The sequence below is a fragment of the Camponotus vicinus genome, unplaced genomic scaffold (assembly GCF_025532165.1).
Source record: "Camponotus vicinus isolate PSW18456_S1 unplaced genomic scaffold, iyCamVici1.0 SCAF_4, whole genome shotgun sequence".
Taxonomy (NCBI): Eukaryota; Metazoa; Arthropoda; class Insecta; order Hymenoptera; family Formicidae; genus Camponotus; species Camponotus vicinus.
The window spans coordinates 23,936,566-23,958,729 of NW_028141976.1; the positions used below are offsets into that span (position 1 = coordinate 23,936,566).

General features: G+C 25.8%; 2 protein-coding genes across 5 annotated transcripts; both read left to right on the plus strand.

The window, feature by feature from the left end:
• The first annotated feature begins 1,274 nt into the window (after positions 1 to 1,274).
• On the plus strand, positions 1,275 to 14,233 carry E (nonribosomal peptide synthetase ebony). 2 transcript variants are annotated; one of them, XM_083096772.1, is made up of 14 exons: positions 1,275 to 1,617; positions 1,792 to 1,972; positions 4,066 to 4,234; positions 4,990 to 5,265; positions 6,550 to 6,726; positions 7,201 to 7,427; positions 8,348 to 8,410; positions 9,233 to 9,443; positions 9,671 to 9,856; positions 10,033 to 10,229; positions 10,616 to 10,811; positions 12,264 to 12,627; positions 12,750 to 13,200; positions 13,668 to 14,233. In XM_083096772.1, the coding sequence occupies exons 3-14, from the start codon at positions 4,102 to 4,104 to the stop codon at positions 13,806 to 13,808; spliced, it is 2,622 nt and encodes an 873-aa protein (XP_082952898.1). In that variant the 5' UTR covers positions 1,275 to 1,617; positions 1,792 to 1,972; positions 4,066 to 4,101; the 3' UTR covers positions 13,809 to 14,233. The 2 variants fall into 2 exon arrangements, with proteins under 2 accessions (XP_082952898.1, XP_082952897.1); XM_083096771.1 differs by having other exon boundaries at positions 1,275 to 1,503.
• A 1,016-nt stretch (positions 14,234 to 15,249) lies between these two features.
• LOC145970095 (DENN domain-containing protein 10) lies at positions 15,250 to 17,539 on the plus strand. Of its 3 annotated transcripts, none has more exons than XM_083096560.1 (5): positions 15,250 to 15,339; positions 15,773 to 15,969; positions 16,063 to 16,494; positions 16,709 to 16,826; positions 16,936 to 17,539. In XM_083096560.1, exons 2-5 carry the CDS (start codon positions 15,862 to 15,864, stop codon positions 17,205 to 17,207), a joined length of 930 nt encoding a protein of 309 aa, XP_082952686.1. In that variant the 5' UTR covers positions 15,250 to 15,339; positions 15,773 to 15,861; the 3' UTR covers positions 17,208 to 17,539. The 3 variants fall into 3 exon arrangements, with proteins under 3 accessions (XP_082952686.1, XP_082952687.1, XP_082952685.1); XM_083096561.1 differs by lacking the exon at positions 15,250 to 15,339 and adding an exon at positions 15,346 to 15,656 and having other exon boundaries at positions 15,745 to 15,969; XM_083096559.1 differs by lacking the exon at positions 15,250 to 15,339 and adding an exon at positions 15,346 to 15,656.
• The last annotated feature ends 4,625 nt before the right edge of the window (positions 17,540 to 22,164 follow it).

The following is a 22,164-nucleotide window of genomic DNA, read 5'->3' on the forward strand; positions in this document are numbered from 1 at the left end:
ATGTATATATTTCTGTAGGAAATTCAAAAAAATCACCTAAAAAGATATCTTTCATTGAAACTTTCAACCTGGAAATCCCAGACAGATAATGTCAGATACATGCGGGAGATATATGATGTTCTCTCTGAGTTAATACATTTTCGACAAAAAAACTGTTATTTGTTTTATTCGGAAACCTATATTGGATATCTTATTTACTATTATTTCTATTATTATGTATTATATTTTTTGATCGTAGTATTTATTATCGACTAGTTTCGTATTAAATCATGCGTTAAACATATTTTATATGCAAAGTATAAATATATAATGTTACACAATGTGGTAAAGTTATATATGCAAAGTATATGCAAAGTATATGCTATACATAACTGTTCAATGAATTGATATCGTCTAAAGTACAATGTATTAATTATGTATTATCGTGTTACTACATATAAGTATTTTTACTATGTAAGAAAGATTGACTTTTCTTTAGATTCAAATTATATATTTTAAAAAAATTATATCTACTGGTCTCAGATTTTTATGTAAGCAAGATCCTTTATATTATCTTTGATTACATCATTATATTATTTTAATAGTTTTGAGAATACTAAATAAAAATAACTTATAATTTCACATGACGCAATTATACCTTTTTATTGCTCTTCTGCATATAATTACTTAGTGTTCAATTTGAAGTGCATATGCTCAGAGTTTAATCTTGATGATTGGTCCATGTGACTGTCCAATTAATTCTTAAAACCTATCGCTTGACGCAATATATATATATATATATATATATATATATATATATATATATATATAACTCATAATTGTAAAGCCAATCGCGAATGACATCAAAAATTATCATAATGCAAAATTAATTTTGTGCATGTACATGTATAAAACATAAAGTAATAAACTTCTATTATAATTTAATAATTATCAATATATTATTATTATTATTATAACCTATTATTAAATGGTTACGTATTATATAATAATAATAATATTATATAATAAATAAAACACATTAAGAGGACGCATAATCATATTTCAAAATAATTAATCTTGAAACTGACATACTTGGGGAATGTAAATGATACTTTCAGACTGAGTTTCCCCGAATTATGCAGAATACTTGAGAAAAAATTTAGATCATGTTCGCGTTGACGTATCGGTGATCCCAGAAGACGGTGGGCAAAATGATAAATGCAAAGAAGCATGGCGGTCATAGTAGCGGCAGTAAGGGGGATAACCAACAATTTAGTTCCTCGTGGCCGGTTCTATATAAAAGTACATGTCATATTAACCGAAGGAGGCATTCTCTCTTGGTCACAAGTCAAATACTATGGTCGCGCTGAATACGACTTAGCGAACAACTTACCTGGCATCGCACAAAATTATTCGAGTTGTTTTACAAAAAAAATAAGAATAGTGGAAACTGGAATACTTAATAATAATAACCGGAATAACCGGAAAGGAAGGAACTAAGTGGGGAAGAAAAGAACCAGAAAAGTAAGGAAAAAAAAAATAAGAAGAATTAATGTGAGAGACATACGCCTACTCTCTAAAAGTGAATCAGTGTATTATCACTGTAATCAGTGCTGTACTTATAACTGCTTGTAATCAGTAAGTATTTATTGTTTTTCAGTGATAATACACTGATTCACTCTAGTGAAAGTAGTATATATACTACTTTCACTAATCAGTGTATTATCACTGAAAAACAATAAATACTCACTGATTACAAGCAGTTATAAGTACAGCACTGATTACAGTGATAATACACTGATTCATTTTTAGAGAGTACGTGAAAATATCTAAGTGGAGTGTTAGTGTTTGGTTGGCAAAAGAAAAAAAGAATATAAACATATATAAGTGAAAGTATAACTATAACATCGTATTTCGTTCGGCGTTTGACGACGTAAAGCTGTTCTTTCATTGAGCTACCGAAATTAAACAGGAAAACAGAAGGAAGTACAAGGTGAGTGAGTGCCGGCATAATATGGTATCGGAGGCTATTTGTTGCGATGTACTAATAATTTATTGAACTAATATCTGTTTAGCTGTTTAGTGTAATATTATAAAAATAATATCAATACAAGTACTTATTCAAAAATATTTTTCAAAAATAGAAAAAAGAGAAGAAGATATTCGGAATAATTATATTTTTCACATCAAAACTATATATTATATTTTGTGTTTCAGATATTTTTCTAAATTAGATATTATAAAAATATATGATTTGTGCGAATTTATTTTTATATAGTTAAAACGTTTAATAAAACTAGATTCAAATATAATTTTACAAAAAAATAAAATAATATAATATTTAAAATAAATAAACACAAATCTTTCTTCTTTTGCGATTTTCTTCAAAATGGAGCAAAAACGAGCAAATCTCGAAAGGATTTTGTTCCTTAATTTATCGGTCCTCTACACGCTCCCGAAGTTTTGACGTTTAAATTGGAGATACCCTGTATATATGTTATATACATATATATATATATATATATATATATATATATATACTTTAAATTAATATATATTACTTCAAATATTTTTTTAACAAGAAAAAATTTAATTTTAATGAGAAAAAAATTATTACTTTCCCGAATCATGCAGGATACTTGAGAAAAAAATCAAATTTTCTGAATTCAATAATATTATTATTAATTATGATTAATATAATATTATAATTATAATTATAATTAATATAATATTATTTATTATAATTATCATTAATATTATTATTAACAGGATGCGATGGATTACATGAATAATTCATTAAGTTGTTTTGCTTCTTGTTAAATCTTGAAATATTTAAAGGATATCTTGTATTATAATTATTATTGAACATATGATTAAATGATTCGCGTATACAATATTAATATTGCATCTTCCATATCAGTTGCATATTTAACGCTATATAAATGATATATGAATAATATAAAAACGCTTTTCATGTAAAATCTAATCTAATCTAATACATATCATTTATAGCATTAAATATATGCAAAGAGCGATATTAGTACCATACGCACGGTACGTGCTTTAACGTGTGCAATCGTGAACAATCTTTCTCTGAATAAAATTTTTTTCTTTTTCTCTATAGAGAGAGACAAGACAAGACAAGAATTCTGATATTTTTTTTTTATATTTCGGCAATAACATGGTTACAATATACTTCCATGGAAACAGCATTTCATATGAAGTTCTCCAATACATACTTTAATATAATATTGACTAATATTGACGTTTATGTTCCAAGAATGCAAATAAGCTGTTCTTGTAGTAGCCAGATTAATGTTTATCTTGCAATATAAATTGTAATCATATATTTTTATGACAATTTTAATTGTTTGAATAATCTCATGTGTGTATGTGTGTGAGGAATCGTTAATTGATTAGGCGTATAACGCAAATCTTATATAAGTAGATTGAGTAATAAACATTAACATATTTCAGAATAGTAATTAAAATCATTATTACTATTCTTGCACATCATTCTGAGAATTACTGCGCGATATAATCTTAAAACAGTTATATTTATCAATTTGAAATTATTATTGCTTTTTATTCAATCATTAATACTTATTAATTATTAGCTCAATCTTTCGAAATACTTTATATTATCGCAATTGTTGTGTTATACACTTTACATTACAAAATAATATAAATATCATATAGGAGCAAAAATTATATATAACTCATTTTCCAATTTCGAAATTAAAATTGCAGTCTTACTGTAGCAAATTTGTAATATATGATGTATATTATATTTGAACACAAAATTATTTTGTACAACTAATATTTAATATTCCAATCAAAATCCCTTTTTACAGTAAAATTCGCAATTTTTTATCTTTACATACATGAGAAATTCCTTATTAAAAATTTTTGTAAATAATAAGTGTGAATTTTCTATGTATAGAACAAGGAATTTAATGTGCGATAAAAGAAATTGACATGTAGAAAGATATTTCAAGCAAGCTTTACTTTCTTTTTCTCTTTCCCTCAAAAAACGATATGTATTTGTAAATGTGTGTTTAATTTTTATTTGAAATTAAATTTTAGTTCGTTACAAACCGGAGCTACTTCGAACATTTGAAAATGGGTACTTTGCAGCAGCAATCTATTTTAAAAGGTCAACAGTTAGGAAAGAATAAGGAAGAAGATTTAGTGCACGAGTTGTTCAGTTATACAGCAATGACTCATAAAAATCAAATTGCGATATATTACGAAGGTAAGATCTTTTGTTTCTCAAAAATAACTAATAATAATATAAATAAATAATAATATTGTTTCACAAAAAAACAAGAAATTGTTAAAAAATTATTCCAAAGTATGATTGCTATAAAGTTCTATAAAAACTTCTATAAAAAGTTATATAAAAACGTGTTTTTTAATTAACATTAATTGTTTTAATAATGAAATGTCTAATAATGAAATTAATGCTAGTTAGCAATGAAAATTAATACTACTTATTCATAAATTTTGTATATATGGAAATCAATGATAATATTAATGTGCCTAATGATATTTTTGCAAAAGATAAAACTTTTTTATAGTAAAAGAAAAAAATAATTTTGTATTATTTATTCGTTATGTTGCAAGAAGAGAGAGAGTGAATTGAGATAATTGATAAATCGATAGGATTTATAGAAAAGAGAATTTCTTATTACAAAACCAATTTGACATTCATTTATCACGCAATTTATATACGCAATTTAGATTGTAATAATGTTATGTAATTCAACAAGAGAGAAAGAGTGTGGTGAATAATTCTAAATAAAAATTATCCAATACAATTGCTTCATCGACTATCTGAACATAAATTGTAACAATAATAATAATACATATATGCAAAATTAATTTAATTGTCTAACTATGTTAAATAATAATGTTAAATAACTATGTTAAATAATTATTAAATAACACATAATGCAACTATCGGATCAAAAGATTTAGTATAAACGTGAAATTGAAAATCCTATACAGATGAAACCAATCAAGAACATGTGCTATCTTTCAAAGAATTAGATAACATTACCAATAGATTAGCACAAGCCTTGCAAAAATACGAAAAATTTGAGACAACTTCTCAATCACTGGTGGCTGTCTGCATGAAAATGTCACATCGCCTTCCAACTGTATTACTTGGTATACTTAAGGCAGGAATGGCCTACCTACCTTTGGATGCAGAATTTCCGATTTCCAGAACAAAACACATTCTCGAAGAAGCACAACCGTTGATAGTATTGATCGAAGAAGGAGGTAAATTACTTTACTTTTTTATGTTATTTTCTTTACATTCCATAAAAGTTCTAAATAAATATTATTAAAAAATTATTATTCGATTTTTTTAAGCTTGATTTTATCAACAGTAATAAACTTTCTAATTCTATTTTTCTTAATTATCCATCTCTTGTTCTATTCTTAATTCAAATTCGATTTCTTTCTATGTAATTTCAATTCTAATTTTTCCTAAAAGCACAAAAAATTAATTAAACGAACTCATTAATTAATTTGTAAGACCACATTTTAATAAGAAAAAGAGAGAGAAAATAATTGATTAATCTTAAATTGTATGTATATATTAAAATATATATATATATATATATATATATATATATATATAATATTAAAAATAAAAAAAAAATATATATATATATATATATATACATTAAATTGTATATATATTTTTAGAGTTTTATAATAATTAAGTTTTCTTTCTTTTTTTTATAAATTATATATATATTATATATATATATATATATATATATATATATATATTCATAATATAATTTTTTTAAATAACATATTTTTGTTTAATTCAAAATATATCTTTAAATATAAAAATTAAAAAATAATTATTATTGATGATTTAATGATTAATTGATAATTTATTTTTTAGTGAAAATAGTTTCAAAAACAATAAAATTATTATTTTTACCTTAATTTTTACTTTTATTAATTTTTATTTTTATTTAATTTTAATTTTTATTTCATATTAATGTATATTAATTTTAAATTAACAGTTAATAAATTATTTTATTATTATTAATTTATACAAATTACTAAAATATATCTCATAGTCTTGTTTATTAAAAGATATTTTGACATAGCATTATAATAGTGGATTATCGAGATTAACATTGATTAATATCGATGCTATCCGTTCATGGATAAATTGAACATGCAATGATAAATATGAGATATTTACATAGTAATTTTTATTTCATCTTGTAATTATGCACTCCTTTTGCGCAAAATCATATATTTACGTGGTATTATTTTGAAATTATATAGACCATTTCAAAATATATATAATTTGCAGAAAAACATATTTTATTATTTAGTTGACATAAACTGCACGCGAAAAGACTTTGAGTTTTTGCGTTTGTTTATTGTGTGTGTGTGTGTGTGCGCGCGCGCGCGCGCGGGCGTGAGTGTGTGTGTGTATGTGTGTGATTCCAATTTGATATAATTCGAAATAATAAATTTCAAAGAATCAATATTTTCCACGTAAAATTAATTTGTTTTTTCTCATACAATTAGATAAAAATATTCCGCTTTTAGCGGATTTATCAATTTACGAGGAAATCTCGATTGTGACGTATGAACAGCTTCTGAAAGAAGCTGGAGAAGAACAAGAAGATACATTAAAAACCAAAAAGTACTCGAACCAACTTGCTATCGTTCTTTATACTTCCGGGAGTACAGGAGATCCAAAAGGTAACATCACATTTGTATTAATTATCCAATACGCGTTATAAAAAAATTTATATAAAAGAACTTATGTATTAGCACTAATATAATTATTTTTCATAAGATACAAAATTACATGTGTATATACATAATTATTTTTCCATCGCAAACTGATTTGTGAACATTCTTAAGATGCTATAAATATTACATGACATAGTTTCACAGTATTATGATACATGGCAAATAAAAAAAAACTGTCATTGAACTATTATTTTTATTACAAAAAATCAATTCTCTAATTCAGATGCAAAAAAGTACATGCATCGTTGCACTTTTATAGCTATATTTGAAATAAAATCTGCGATATAAAGTCTAATTGCATTATATGTATGATGTATTAAATATGTTCATAATTTTGAAACATACTCAGACTTTTATGAAACTACGACCTTACCTAATTCACGTCTCACTTGAGCGTACCATGTAATAATCTTTTTAAAGGTGTGCTTATACCGCATGCTACTTTACTAAATCGTTTACAATGGCAATGGAGGGAGCTTCCATATGTTGATAACGAAGAACGATGCGTCTTTAAGACTGCTCTCACATTCGTCGATAGTGTTCCGGAGATTTGGGGACCCCTTCTACAGGGCCGTACACTAGTAATTGTGCCGAAAAACATGACGAAAGATCCGGAGAGATTCGTACCACTCTTAGAGAAGCATCAAGTAACTTTCAAAATTTACTAATTTATTGCGTAATAATTGCAATAGTATAGAGTATTTTATATGTTATTTTAAGTGTAAAAAACTTTGATACACAATTTGTGAGATTATTATAAATAAAAAATAATATTTTTTATTATAGTTCTCTTCTAAGTAGATACAGAATTACAAAAAGAATAAAATTATATTTATTGTATAATTTTAATATATTTATTATAATTATAACAAAATCTGTCACACATAAAAATCTGTTTGAACAAGCATTTACATACATATACATTTTGAAAATGTATAATATAAAAACAAAGTAAATTTATTATTATAATATATTATTAAATTTATTATTATTATAATATATTACTTTCCCAAAGATTACGTATTATGAATTTATTATAAAGTTAAAAATTTTTCTCTTATATAAATATACAATCTCTTATACATAAAAAAAATACAATTTATATTTATGTATTTCTTATTAAAACCAATCTCACTAACATGTCAAAGAGTTTTACATTTTAGCAAATTTTTTATTAGAAATTATCTTATGTAAAAAAAATTCTTAATATAAATTAAATTGAATATTGTACTTTATAAGAGGTTTTTTGTATATATATATATATATATATATATATATATATATATATATATATATTTGTTCTATATTTTAAAGGAAATAATTATACAGAAAATTTGTTTCTATTTATAATATGATAATAATTTTAACAAACTTGTAATTAGCAGATTATTTACTCTAATAGTTTGGAAATGAATTGAATAAATCAAATGATAAAATAATAAAAAAATATATTTTTAATCAAAAACAATTTGAAATCTTACAAAGTTTTTGATATATTTTAAATTTATGCGTAAATTATGTGCGCATGATATAATTCATAGAACACGAAAAATCATCAATGTTTCAGGTACAACGCTTAGTTCTTGTGCCATCATTATTGCATTCATTACTCATGTATTTGGGTCTACGAGTGAGTATACAACTCCATTCTACGCATTTATTTCTTTTATGAGATAAAGTAATCTACCATTATATGTAAATTTCTTAGAATTTTAATCTTGATTTTATGCAACATTCTATAAGAGTTAGGTAAAGATTAATATTTTTTTCTTTAATCCTTGATTAAAATAAATAGGATCTCTAATGACTCGCGATAGTAATCATAGGTTTCTGCATGTGAAATATAAGTATAATCTACAATGTACAGTATGCAACGCAAGAACGTTACCCACTTTTTCTCTTAAAGGCTAGCAAAAATAACCATATAACCTTGTACTCTTGGCATTTCAACAAGGCAGTTTTACTTTAGAAACACATGTTCAACAAGTTTATTCGCGATAGTCATATTTAAATAATTTACAGAATATGTATGCGTGAAACAAAATATAATTGAATCAAAGTCTGTTTACAAATCGATGACTTTTAAAAGTGATGAATGTGATCTTTAATCGTAATCTTTATAATTAAGAAAAAATTTCTCATAAATCAATGCTTCTATAAATCACGTTAAATTACATGTAGATTAAACTAATGTTTCTAATTAGCAAAAAAAACGCGCAATTATCTATTATCACTTTGCACGAATTATTTAAAAAACAAATTAGATAATTTTTTAATCAAGCTTTATAATCTATATTTTTCACGCCTTGTTAAAATGTAGCATGATTTCTATAATACATTAATTATCGAAACATCTGAGTTATTATATAATTTATAAAACAAAAATAATCCTTTACGTCTACGAAACCTGATTCTAATTATAACATACGATCTCTATTGTCACTTCGCGCAGAATAATGACAATGTTCTCGATCACTTGAGACTCTGGATCTGTTCAGGAGAAACTTTATCGGTTGCGTTGGCCGATCAATTTTTTGCTACGTTTAGTAACAAGGATAAGATATTGGCTAATTTCTATGGCAGCACAGAGGTCATGGGTGACGTCACGTATTACCTTTTAAACAACCGCGCGCAATTACAAGGAATGGAGAAAGTGCCAATAGGTATAATTTTTATCTATCGAATATGATTTAAGAATTGATGTTATTGATTATAATTAATTTTGTAATTAATTAATTTTGTCAAATTAATGAAAAAATAAATGACAATGACTTGATATCCTTCTAATATCCGAAATTCTAGTAGACTGATGACGAAATGTAGCTAATAAAAAAATCGTAAAAAATTATTACTGACAACATCTATATCGCTCAACGGACTTTTGTTATAGGAAGGCCAATCGATAATTGCATAATTTATCTTGTGAACAAGGACATGCGATTGATCCCTCAGGGAGAAATCGGTGAGCTGATCGTGGCAGGAAGGAATCTTGCCGCAGGTTATATACGCGAACGAGACATACATAAATTTTTGGACAATCCTTACGCTATTGATCCAGATGAAAACATAAAAAAACGTAATAATATCAAATACTGATCTATATTAAACTTGAAGAATTTACTGTGCCTTACAAATATTCCCATTCGTAATCTCTTTCGCGAAAAGAAACGATAATCGAAATATTATATCTTATTATATTGTATTATACTTCTTTGTTATACACTTCAAATAAATATGCTGATTCATTTGCAGAATATCCGAAGATTTTTCGTACTGGCGATTATGCTAAAATCGTCAAAGGTTCGATAATTTACGAAGGGCGAATGGATTCGCAGATTAAGATTAGAGGTCATCGCGTTGATCTTACAGAAATCGAGAAAATAATCGCTAGGCTACCCGGTATCGATAAGGTCGTAGTTCTTTGTCATAAGCCTGGTAAACTGTCACAGGTAAATATATAGCGTATATTAAAACGCGTAAAGTAAAATAAAAAATGCTTTAAAATAAATGCTTGTTTTAAATTATTTCTATATCTAAACATATTCTTATATCTAAACATTTCAAAATTAAAGTTTTCTCTAATCATTTTATATATAAAATTAACTTTTAATATTTCTGTTAGCACACATATCATTTTGAATATTACAAAAACTTTTTACATATAGCTTTATAAATATAGCTTTTCCGCCAAATAGCATACACAATTTTATGAAATCTAAACATTTTCTCCGGAGGAAAATTTTGCAATATTTTAGAAAAAATATGCATTGCCTCTCATTAAGAAAAACTAATCAATTTCCTAACGTTAAGCTTTATATTTTACATTTTCTTTCAGGCGCTAATAGCTTTTGTTACCATCGTTGATGATACAACTGTGTCTAGCTCGGAAATTGAAAGTTTCCTCCAAAGAACGTTACCGCCATACATGTTACCCCAAATATTTGTTATTGACCATATACCTCTTTTAATCAATGGAAAAACGGATCGACAGACATTGCTAAAACAATATGAATCATTTTGCCCTAATAATGGTATGTCGAATTAATGATAGATATCACATTTTGTCAAACAAAATATTATATGTGTACCATATATCTCCTTAATCACTATTGTAAATAATCAATATATTAATTACGTATGTAATTGTGTGTGTGATCAATATATTAATTACATACATAATTGATCAATATATTAATTACATTAACATATTTACAAGTATTTAAACTTTTAGATGTAAAAACAGAGATATTACAAGAAAATTATCTATATACAGGGTGATTCTAAACAAACGTTTGTCTTTAAAATATCAAATTCTTGAATAAATTCTAAGACGATTTTTCCTCTTGCAAAATTTTGCCCGGAGCTTAGTTTTTAAACTATAAAGGAAAATAGTTAACTACTTGCGGAACGAGTACAGGAGATAGGCAGGGACGGCGCGATATAGACGATTACGTGGGGCACTCGCCGCGATCAGCTGATTGCTATACGCGATGACTGTAACAATCAGTGTGTGTGTGTGAAAATGTGTACGCACACACACACTGATTGTTACAGTCATCGCGTATAGCAATCAGCTGATCGCGGCGAGTGCCCCACGTAATCGTCTATATCGCGCCGTCCCTGCCTATCTCCTGTACTCGTTCCGCAAGTAGTTAACTATTTTCCTTTATAGTTTAAAAACTAAGCTCCGGGCAAAATTTTGCAAGAGGAAAAATCGTTTTAGAATTCATTCAAGAATTTGATATTTTAAAGACAAACGTTTGTTCAGAATCACCCTGTATATATACACATATATAGAAGTTTATCATGAAATCATACTACTAATGTATTGAAAACCGGTTCTCCGAAATTTTTCACTCCCATGATATTTTCCATTCTTTTCTATTTTTACATCATATTAGTATGTAGTATTTCTTATAAGAGATTAGAATAATATTTTTAATCTCTCCTATAATATAAATTGCAATAACTTGATAAAAAGAGATATAGAATTAAAAAATTCACTTTATATCTTTCATTAAGTAATTAAATTTCATGCGTTATTTCAACAAATGCAAAATGATTATGCTTACATTAAAATTAAAGAAAGTTTTTTCTTTTAAAAAATTTTAATACAAGCATAATACACATCTTTATAAGAAAGAGTTATTTAGTTTTTACTTTATAAATTTCTAATTAATATAACTAATGCGTTTCATGTATGTATATTTCTACGGTTATACCAATTGTTAATTATTTCGCGTAAATAAATGATATATTAATTATAATTTAGAATAAAAAGCAAGATAAATGAAAAAATTTCAGTATTTTTAAGTTTTATAATTCTTATTTTCTCAAAGTTTAAAAACTTGAATACCAAGAATGAATTATCTTTCGATTTTTTAAAATAAGCAAATAAAAAATCTCTTTTAAAATCTATTTTTTTTAATGGAGACTATTATTAGCTGACATATATTAAACTTATGGAAAATTTTACTCTACAGAAAACGATATTGCTACGAATTGCGATTACAGTGGTGTGCCAGATCAAGATCTTACAAAAGCTCGAGTTCTTTTTCGGACTGTCGCATCCGTAATCGGACGTAATGGTCGTACACTAGTGACCTCGCATGCAAATTTCTACGAACTCGGAGGAAATTCCTTAAATTCCATTTACACTGTAACCAAGTTAAGGGACCAGGGTTATCAGATTGGTATCACGGATTTTATTACAGCAAAAAATCTGGCCGAAATATTGGACCGCATGAAACTCATATCTTCTGATGAAAAACCTTTAAAGGAAATAATTGATCAAAAATCGTATATCTTTGAATTGTTAAGTGATTGTCACAAGGAGGATGCGATCGAGTAAGTATCATTCAAAATTTGTTGTCAATTTATATACACATATCTATAGCACTGTTGTGTACATGCATATATGCACAAAAAGTAATAAAAATATAATAACAAATATATTTTTATATTTGCAGAATAATCACAGAGAGCTTTTATTCGAAAGCCGATTTGGAACAATGGTTAATGCCGGACATAACAAGAGCCGATTATCGAGAACTGATGGAATTAATGTGGAATCCTCTCGTGGAACAGGGCTTGAGTTTTGTGATGAAATCGGCACAGAATGGCAAAGTAATCGGAATTACCTTTAACTTTGATCTTCGGGACGAGCCTGAACTAATACTGACCTCTAAATTAACGATTATATTTGACTTTCTCAACTACTTGGAAGAGCCGATAAGAAATAATAAATTACCAAGAGACAAGGGTAAAATTCTTTATAATTTCATGATGGCAACATACAAGGAGTTGAATTTCGCGGAAAACGTATTAGTGATGGGACAGATGGACGAGTATTGTTTACAATTCGCTCAACGAAAAGGATACGCTGGAATTTTTACTACAAATACTAATCCTCTCACTCAGGTAAACGATAAATTCAACAATAAATTCAAATAATTTTTGATAATTTGAATACTTGAGTTATTTATCTATAACTCGCAATGAAACTCAAGACAGAATTCTATTTATAATTTGATTATAATTATCATTTTAATAGATGTATTCTGATATGATATATGTTGTACTTTTTATAAATTTTTTTATATTACACATAAAATGATAAGTAAAATTTCGTATCGAATTTTATCTCAAATTATAGAAAATTATGAATAGAAAATAATATCATAGAATGTAATATCATATAAGGGAATTCTATGTCATTATAAAATTATAAATAAAATTCTGTCTCAAGTCTTATCGCGTTTGAAGCGGGCTTCAGTTATTAATATCTTCAGTTATTAATATAAAAAATATTGATAATTATATAGATACAGATATAACATATTGCTGAGACAATTATTAACTTATATTTTTACGTAAACTTTATGCAGCAACTTGACACGGATGTGTATAATTATGAAACACTGTTGGTATATCAAGTGAACCAATACGAGACACCTGATGGAATTAAACCTTTCGGCAAGGCCCCCGACAGTCAAGTGACAATTTGCTCATTAAAAATGATCAACTAAAAAACGTCTTTTAAATGAAAATATTAATTCCGAGTAAAACATCATTTTTGTGATTTTTCATCAATACATTCATAATTGTTAATAATTTATTAATCCATAATAAGGCGTCACATCTTTTCATTCTTTCGTATCATTTTTTATTATTTTCTATAAATATCAGCAAATAATATGCCGCAAATAATAATCACATAATTGAACTAGTATTTATATTATTTGTCACGAGCATAATGCAATTATTATTCCTTCAGTATTATTTCATTTTCTTGATAGAGTAAAAAAATTTTATTTATCATATTCATCTGTATAAAAAATATAGTAATTTTACAGCTTATTTATAAGATTTTTGTTGAAAAATAATGATCGAAAATTTATAATTAAGTTATTGTAATTATGTTAATTATGTTACCTGATCTTTAATATTAAGAGAATCGTACATTCCAATAAAAATATATATTTTAAATATAAATATATATTTGGATAAAAGCAAAAAATATATATTTTGATAAATATATATATAGCTACTCAGGTAGCAAAAATAATTTAACTATGTATATGTATCAATTGAACTTAATTATTATAATACTTGTATTAAGCGCATTTCATAAAAATTGTTCTATAAAATTTTTTTAACATGGAACTTTTTTTGCACATATATTTGTAATATAAAACTTATTTATATTTGTAATATAGAAATAAAATAATAATTTGAATAAACTGCTAAACTGCTAAATGTGATATATGCATTAATCAGTTATATTCATGAGAGATTTTTTATTATTTTAAGTCACTATTAAATAATATGTGTAAATGTTATATGGAAATAAATAATAATATACTTATGTATTAATAATAATACAGATTGTTTTTATTCATATATAACAAATTTATATTATCTAATACTCTACAATATTTTAAAGCTAATTTAATTTTTGTTTTTTATTAATATTTAATATTTTTCGAATATAAAGTTTTTTAAAAAATCAAATTAAATTTGAAATTATGAAGCAAAATAGAGTAAAGAATCTCTCACGAAAAACGATAATTAAACAATACATGTATCATAGAGTTAGTAAATTGTAGCAAATTTTTTATTTAATGTATTCTTTCGTTTTTTTTAATTATTACTTTGTTTATATAAAATGAAAACGATATGTTTATCCATGCAACAATTTCATAATAATTAATTGATAATTAATTCTTTTAGTTTATTTCTAAAAATTGTGTATTAGACACGATTTAGCAGTTTATTCAAATTATTATTTTAATTCTTTGTATCTTAGCTGCTGAGATTAATTTTAACAAGTTTCCGAATAATAAATTTTGTTTGATCGAAAATGTGAAGACACTAATAACTTTCTATTTGCATTTTTTTAAAATATAGATTGCAAAGTATATACCTATTTTAAATAAAACATTAAATTCAGGAAATATACGTACAGATTCCTGTTCTCCCTTCCACCTTCCATACTAACTGCAGCTGACAGAAAGGTGTCATGTCGACTATTTAAGCATAACCTCGATTTCTATTTATGTGAGATATACATATTAATTAAAGAACCGTGTCAGATTTTAATACCGACAAAATAAAAAAAAGAAAAACATATGTATAAAATATAGCTGGCTTATTTCGGCAATTTGCTATTAGATTGATAAGTATTTATAACAATGCAAATATAGAATTATTTTATTAAAAGAAAATATAATAATTTCATACATTATCAAGGCATAAAAAAGGATGAGTACTTTAATATCTTGCTTTGAACAGTGTTATTATTGTTGATTAAAATCCTTGTTAAAAAGAATCCTAAATGGCACCGTTAACGGATTTACTTTCTTGTAGTATAATAGGTATAGCATAGCTTTCTATAATAAAAGTAGTAAATAATAAAAATATATAAGTTAACTATTTTCATTATCAGATATTTGTGTTATTTAGTATGCTTAAACAAGAGTAAAAATTGTAGAAAAAGATTGCAATGGAGATATCTTGTGGACATGGTCATACCCTGCGGTAACGGAATCTCAGAAGACTGTAGTCACAAGAAAATGCAATATGAAATTAGAACATAGTTCTCCTCATGTATTTGTGTGTGCAAGACATGGTCATGATTGGTTTTATATACATTGCAGTGAAGTATTCGACTCGGATAAATTACCAAAAGTAAGTATCTAAGGGTTTTTATCTTTCTCATCAAAAAAAGTATTTTATCATACAGTCAAGAATTTTCATATCTTGTTTTTAAAATTATTTCAGGTAAAACAGTTTGCATTGGTTCTTTTTGCAAAGGATTTTAATCCACAAAAGTATGAAGTGCTGTCACGAGTTCTTAGTAAAATGTATTGCAAAACAGGAAAACCAACTGAGATTTTGCAATTATATCTTTCCGTATTTACAAAAGGATCATGTTCGACTCAGGAGAATGGAACATTTGTCTCTGATGATTTTAATACTCATCGATTTGCAGCTAGTACCAATGTCAAAGAATTGATTAAAACATTTGAATTAGAAACAATTTTGATTTATACTGCTCTCTTATTGAAAAAAAAGATTATTATATATCATCATAGCTTAGAGCAACTTCTTAAATGGATAAGAACATTTCCTGCATTAATGAAACATAGAAAAGTTACTGATAATCTTTTTCCCTGGATTGATTTAGTAAATGATGAATTAATTGAATTAAAGGTATATATTCTATAAAAATTATCTCTGATAGTAAGAAAATATAAATAAATAATTTTATTTCTATAAATGGACTGCATGAGTCGATATCAATATCAATTTTTATTTATTATTATTATATAGTTACTAATTAATAGCATTAATTAGTAACTATATTTATATAATTAATAGATATTATTATATTGTATTGTATAATTATTATTTTTGTTGCATATAGAGATATTCATATTATGTGGCAGGCTGTAGTAATAGCTCAATATCATCAAGAACAGACCTATATGACTTACTCGTAAACATTCCTGCTCGAGAAATTACTGTAGCATCGCACGCAAAAGGTAATAAAAAAAAATTCTAAAAATTATTTTTATTTGCCTTAAATAAATAAAACAAATGGATAAATATTTTTTCCAATAATTTGTCTAATCATTATTTTACTTATTTTAGAAAGTCTTACAATGACAAAAACTCACAAAGAAATAGCCTTATTTATGGTTCAACTATGCGAAAATCAAAACTACACAGAGGCACAAATTATTTCTGAGATAAGTGATAAAACGAAAGATCTTTTAAATCAATTAACTTCGTTAGCAACAGTTCAAGCTCCAGATGGCAGAAAGATGATTTCTATTGAGATATTTAAAGAAAAAAACTTAGCACCGGCTATAGAAAGTTTTCTTATTAATTTAGCTATTGCCGAAAATCTTTTTATGTTATAATAATGTATAAATCAAAATGTGTAAATATGTTAAGACACAGTAAATAATAAGAATAAGATACAAGATGTATTAAGCGTATTGATATCTTTTTATATCTTAGTTTTGCATTAAATAAAATTTTATCAATATAATATGATAAATTATCACTATTGAATTGTACTAACGTTTCATTCTATATTTCTCGATATCTTATTCTTATTGATATTATGTGCTTGACTTTCATTATTATATTATTATGTTTTTAAAAAATATTTATATACAAAAGTAAGATTTCAAAAATATTTATATGCAACTTAAGAAGATAATATAAATAAATTTCTTTATGCTGAGTATGTAAAAAGTGTAATGTATATTTTTTTGTACACATGTATTATGTGTTTTATTATTTTGTATTATTTAAAACTTGTTTTATTAAATATTTTTGATAACATATAAAAAATCTAAACATTAAAATAATAAAATTAGAATTCATATGCAATTTTGAATTTGTCACACTGCGATCATACAGTATTTAAAACAAGATATATTTTATAATTATCTCATTGCATGCATTCTCAACGACAATTTTTAAATAATGATAATCACAAAAAAATGGAACAAATCTTTCTCGACTTAGTGATTTGCTTTGACGAATTTTATGATTGATGGTTCGAAATCTAAAATTCATTAAAGCAATCAGTCTTACTAATCTTTTAATTATCAAAACAATGTTACGCTTTGAAAAATACTGAAATAGCGAAAATTAATTATAAAAATTCAATGTTACAGAAATCAAATTCAAGATTGCATAAATAGTTACACAAAATAAATTTGATATAGTTAATTACCGAACAATAATGTATACATACTTAATGATTATTGCAATTGTGTGACGATGCATTTTGACGATGAAATAAGTTATACAAAAATGGTTCCGGAATCGAAGTCGATAATAAAATCACAGTGTTCATGTATAACAGCGATTGTACGATAAGTGTTTGATACTTCACAAAGCACTTCGCGATAACTTCTTCAGCAAGATTCACTTTTAGATAACAATTAATCAACAATTAACAGAAATATAAAAACGAACGATTTGAACGCGCGTTTACGATTCGATGATGCGACTCTGCAACCAATTTGAAATCTATCGAAAACAAATTGCGATTCTCAAAGTATCGAATTCGCCGAATGATTGGTCGTGTTCAGTAGAGCAACTACTGAAACTGAGTTATCATTTGACGTTGATTATTGGTTTAAAAATGAGAGCCAATCACGTTCGATTATTAAGCAGTTTGTCCTGTTGAATGCGCCTATTGTCATCATCTATCAGAGAGAAGACTGAGGCCGGTATTCATAGTCCGGTCTTATATTTAAGATCGTCTTTAGTTCATCTTCAGATAATCCATAGCCAATGAAATGATACATACAATATCTAAAGATGAACTTAAGACGATCTTAAATATAAGAACGGACTATGAATACCGGCCTGAGAGATGTCATGACCTGCTTTTAGGTGATCCCTGAAAGCGATACTCCCTCTATGGACATTGAAAACGTGGACATGAACTACAAAGCCAATGTCCATGAATGTTCTCAGAGGGTAATATATAATGTGCACAATTTCTGGTTTTGTTCCATGCTATGTGCACGAAATGCCGGTAGCGCACCAGTGCTGTATAACAAGATACTTATGTTATGTAAATTGATAGTAAATAAATTATTCAATCGCGAAAGATACTGTAATATTCAAAGATGAAATAAATATTTTTCTATATTCATTGTCATATTTATATCTTTTTATTTACAAAACACAAAATGCCTGCTGTGGGATAAAAACATTTTTAACCGTATTTCTATAAATCTTCTTAATTAGCAGTAAACTGATCTTTGATATTTCAAATCAAACATTTTTTTAATTATTTAAAAATTTAATTAATAATACATGTATAGAATTTGTCAAATTAATCACTGATTCTTCTGAAGTTTTTATAATTAAGACTCGAAAAATATAGATGTTGCAAAATATTTTAAGTCTCTTCCTTTATATAAAATATAAAGAATTCATATGTTCTATTTTAATATAGCTAACATTATTTTTATATATTTTTATTATAATTTTCATATCAACATAATATTTTTATGCTTAATATAATATTTTTATGCATAATATTTTTATGCTAAATACATATTACAAAATATATGACAAAATATAATACAAATTTAATAGAAATTTAATTCGAAATTTAATTCAAAATAATTTATTACATGGAATAATTTATTACACGAAAATGTCCAAAATATACGTATAGTATAAAATGTACTACAAATTTTTACATAATCCAGACGAGACTGATTAGCGAAGATTAATTACGCGGCAGTTATTATTAATAATAGATATGCAATAATAGAATTTAATAAGTTTTATATAACGTAAATAATCGTGATCAAAAGAGTCATTAATAAAATTATTGATCGTTTCTTCGATTGTAAAAGAAAGTATTTGCATTACTGGCGCATTTTGTAGATAGATTATCAAAGGAAATATTCAAAATGAAAAAATAGAATAAACATAGAAATCAACAATTAAATTACTAAATAATTCGCGATTTAAAGTTAGCGATAAAACGCGACGAAAAAAATTGATAAATCGATAAATCGATAAATATATCGATAATACTCAGAATATTCAATTGCAGATACACGAGTGACATATCGGTAATCCGATAAAAAGAGGAGCGATCTTAAAAATGGAGAACGATTAACATCTTGTTTCTACATCAGATTTCGCAAGATCAATCTGCGAAGAAAAGTGAAGTGATCCATTGAACGTCGGGAACTTCACTGTAGGAGGGAACGAATCCTGGATCTTCCGGACTTTCCCGATAGCAATGATTTCAGTAATAAATCAACGACAATTATCCTTCGTCATTATCTTCAATTCACGAAATTGATATGCACATCAGAAAACATGTTCTTCCACTATTAAGAAATATATTTCTTTATTGAAAATTAAATGGATATAACGACCTTTTTTATTGAAATGTGATTACGAACGATTATATTTATAAATAATAAAATACATGCATTATTGGAGTTTGTGTTATGCGAACACATATAATTTGGGGTACCGTTCGCGCACGCGAGACGAATCGAACCCGATATCAGCAAGATTTAAAAAATTTCAATTCGAATAGTGTGCAAAATAAAATAAATCAAATAATTTTAAACAATTAATTCTGGATTAATTCTCTAGATTCTTATTCTTATAACGTTTAAATTAATAATTTCTTTTCTTTTAATCAATATCTTACTGATATAGGGGTACCCATTCGATTTGTCTCGAAATTTTTAAGTATTCGCACATTTTATGTAACATTCATGTATAATTTCGCTTACATATAATATATAACATTATTAAAAATTATAAAAATATTTTGCATACGTGAATTTGTGCATGTATTTTATTATACATATATATAAAATAGTATATACCTAAAAACTAATATTTCAAAATGGCGATGGATGTCCAATACCTGCAAATAGTTTCTTAAAAGAAACTAAAAATTAATGTTAATATCCCCAGCACCTAAAAATAATTTTTCAAAAGAGACAAATTATATTAATTAAAAATATATTCGTTCGTAATCATTTTTATCAAAAAATCTATACAAATTAATTACAATATGAAATTATTTGAAAAATTAAAATTTATACACAACACTATATCTATATTTAATCTACTATTAAATCTTTCTGGCATTATATATATAGACAATAATAATACCAATCCTAATAATGATAGAACATTTTTAACGAAGAAAAGAAAAGATACATTTCTCTCATCTAAATATATATTATTTAAATTAATTCGACGTTAAAGAAGCGTATGATCGTCGTTGAATTACTACCGAAATCATTGCTTTCGGAAATTGCTAAAAAAACCTGCGATTAGTTCCTTCAATCTTACAATAAAAATTCCCAATTTTCAACAGAGTACCGAACTAGACGTCGCGAATGGATATTACAAGAACCGGTGAGAAATAATTCTCCATGATGAAAATCGTTTCGACTTCTCGGCGGTACGAGCCATGCAACTTTCATTAACGTTTATTTAACGGAAGGAACAATGATAACTCTTTTATTAAAACGACAATCTCGTCTAAGAACGTGAGAAAAACACGGTGTTTTTGCAATGGTAATTTATTAATTTATTTATGAATATTTTCCGATACGAAAAAAAAAATTCGTAAATACAAATATAACTGAAAAAACAAATTATTAAATCCATAATAATTAACTCGCGATTCTATAATATCGAAGGAGATCGTTAAATTTTGTGAAGTTAATATTTAATCGTTGACTTATCACATCGAATCTTCACTCTCTTATTCGACATTTCTTTATATTTAATTAGCAATATTTAGGAATATTATCCGACGCGAGGGACAGCGATAAAATTCTTCTGTTAAAATGATAATCTTGTATAAAAACGCGAAGAGAACGCGAAAAGAACACGGTATTTTCGCAATTATAATTTAATAATTTATTTTAAGAATATTCAGTTCCGCGCGATATGGAATTCATAAATAAATAAAGCTAACGGAAAGCATATCATTAAATTTATAATAATTGACTCGCGATTCTGTAACGAAGGCGTCCGTCAAATTTTATAATGCTTATATTTAATCATTAATTTAGCATCGAATTTTTACATTTTATATAAAAATTTTCCGAATTTATTAATGACTCTTTGACATGAAAATACAAACAGTTACTCTTTTATGAATATTCCAAAAATATGTACTACAGAAATAAATACTTTAATTTAATGAATTACTATTATGTTAATTACTATTATGTAATCATTATACGTATACTTTCGATAATTTTTCGTGTAATTCACATAAGAATTTACAATCGTAAATACAATTTCATATAATATAATTATAGTTATAATTGTATTGTATTTTACAAT

Excerpts from the sequence above, each read along its gene's own strand:
- E (XM_083096772.1), top strand. The coding sequence starts at position 4,102 with ATGGGTACTTTGCAGCAGCAATCTATTTTAAAAGGTCAACAGTTAGGA. Across the intron at positions 6,727-7,200 it reads GAGTACAGGAGATCCAAAAG|GTGTGCTTATACCGCATGCT; the intron begins GTAACATCACAT and ends ATCTTTTTAAAG. Across the intron at positions 9,444-9,670 it reads AATGGAGAAAGTGCCAATAG|GAAGGCCAATCGATAATTGC; the intron begins GTATAATTTTTA and ends CTTTTGTTATAG.
- LOC145970095 (XM_083096559.1), top strand. The coding sequence starts at position 15,617 with ATGGCACCGTTAACGGATTTACTTTCTTGTAGTATAATAG. Across the intron at positions 15,657-15,772 it reads ACTTTCTTGTAGTATAATAG|AAAAAGATTGCAATGGAGAT; the intron begins GTATAGCATAGC and ends TAAAAATTGTAG. Across the intron at positions 15,970-16,062 it reads ACTCGGATAAATTACCAAAA|GTAAAACAGTTTGCATTGGT; the intron begins GTAAGTATCTAA and ends AAATTATTTCAG.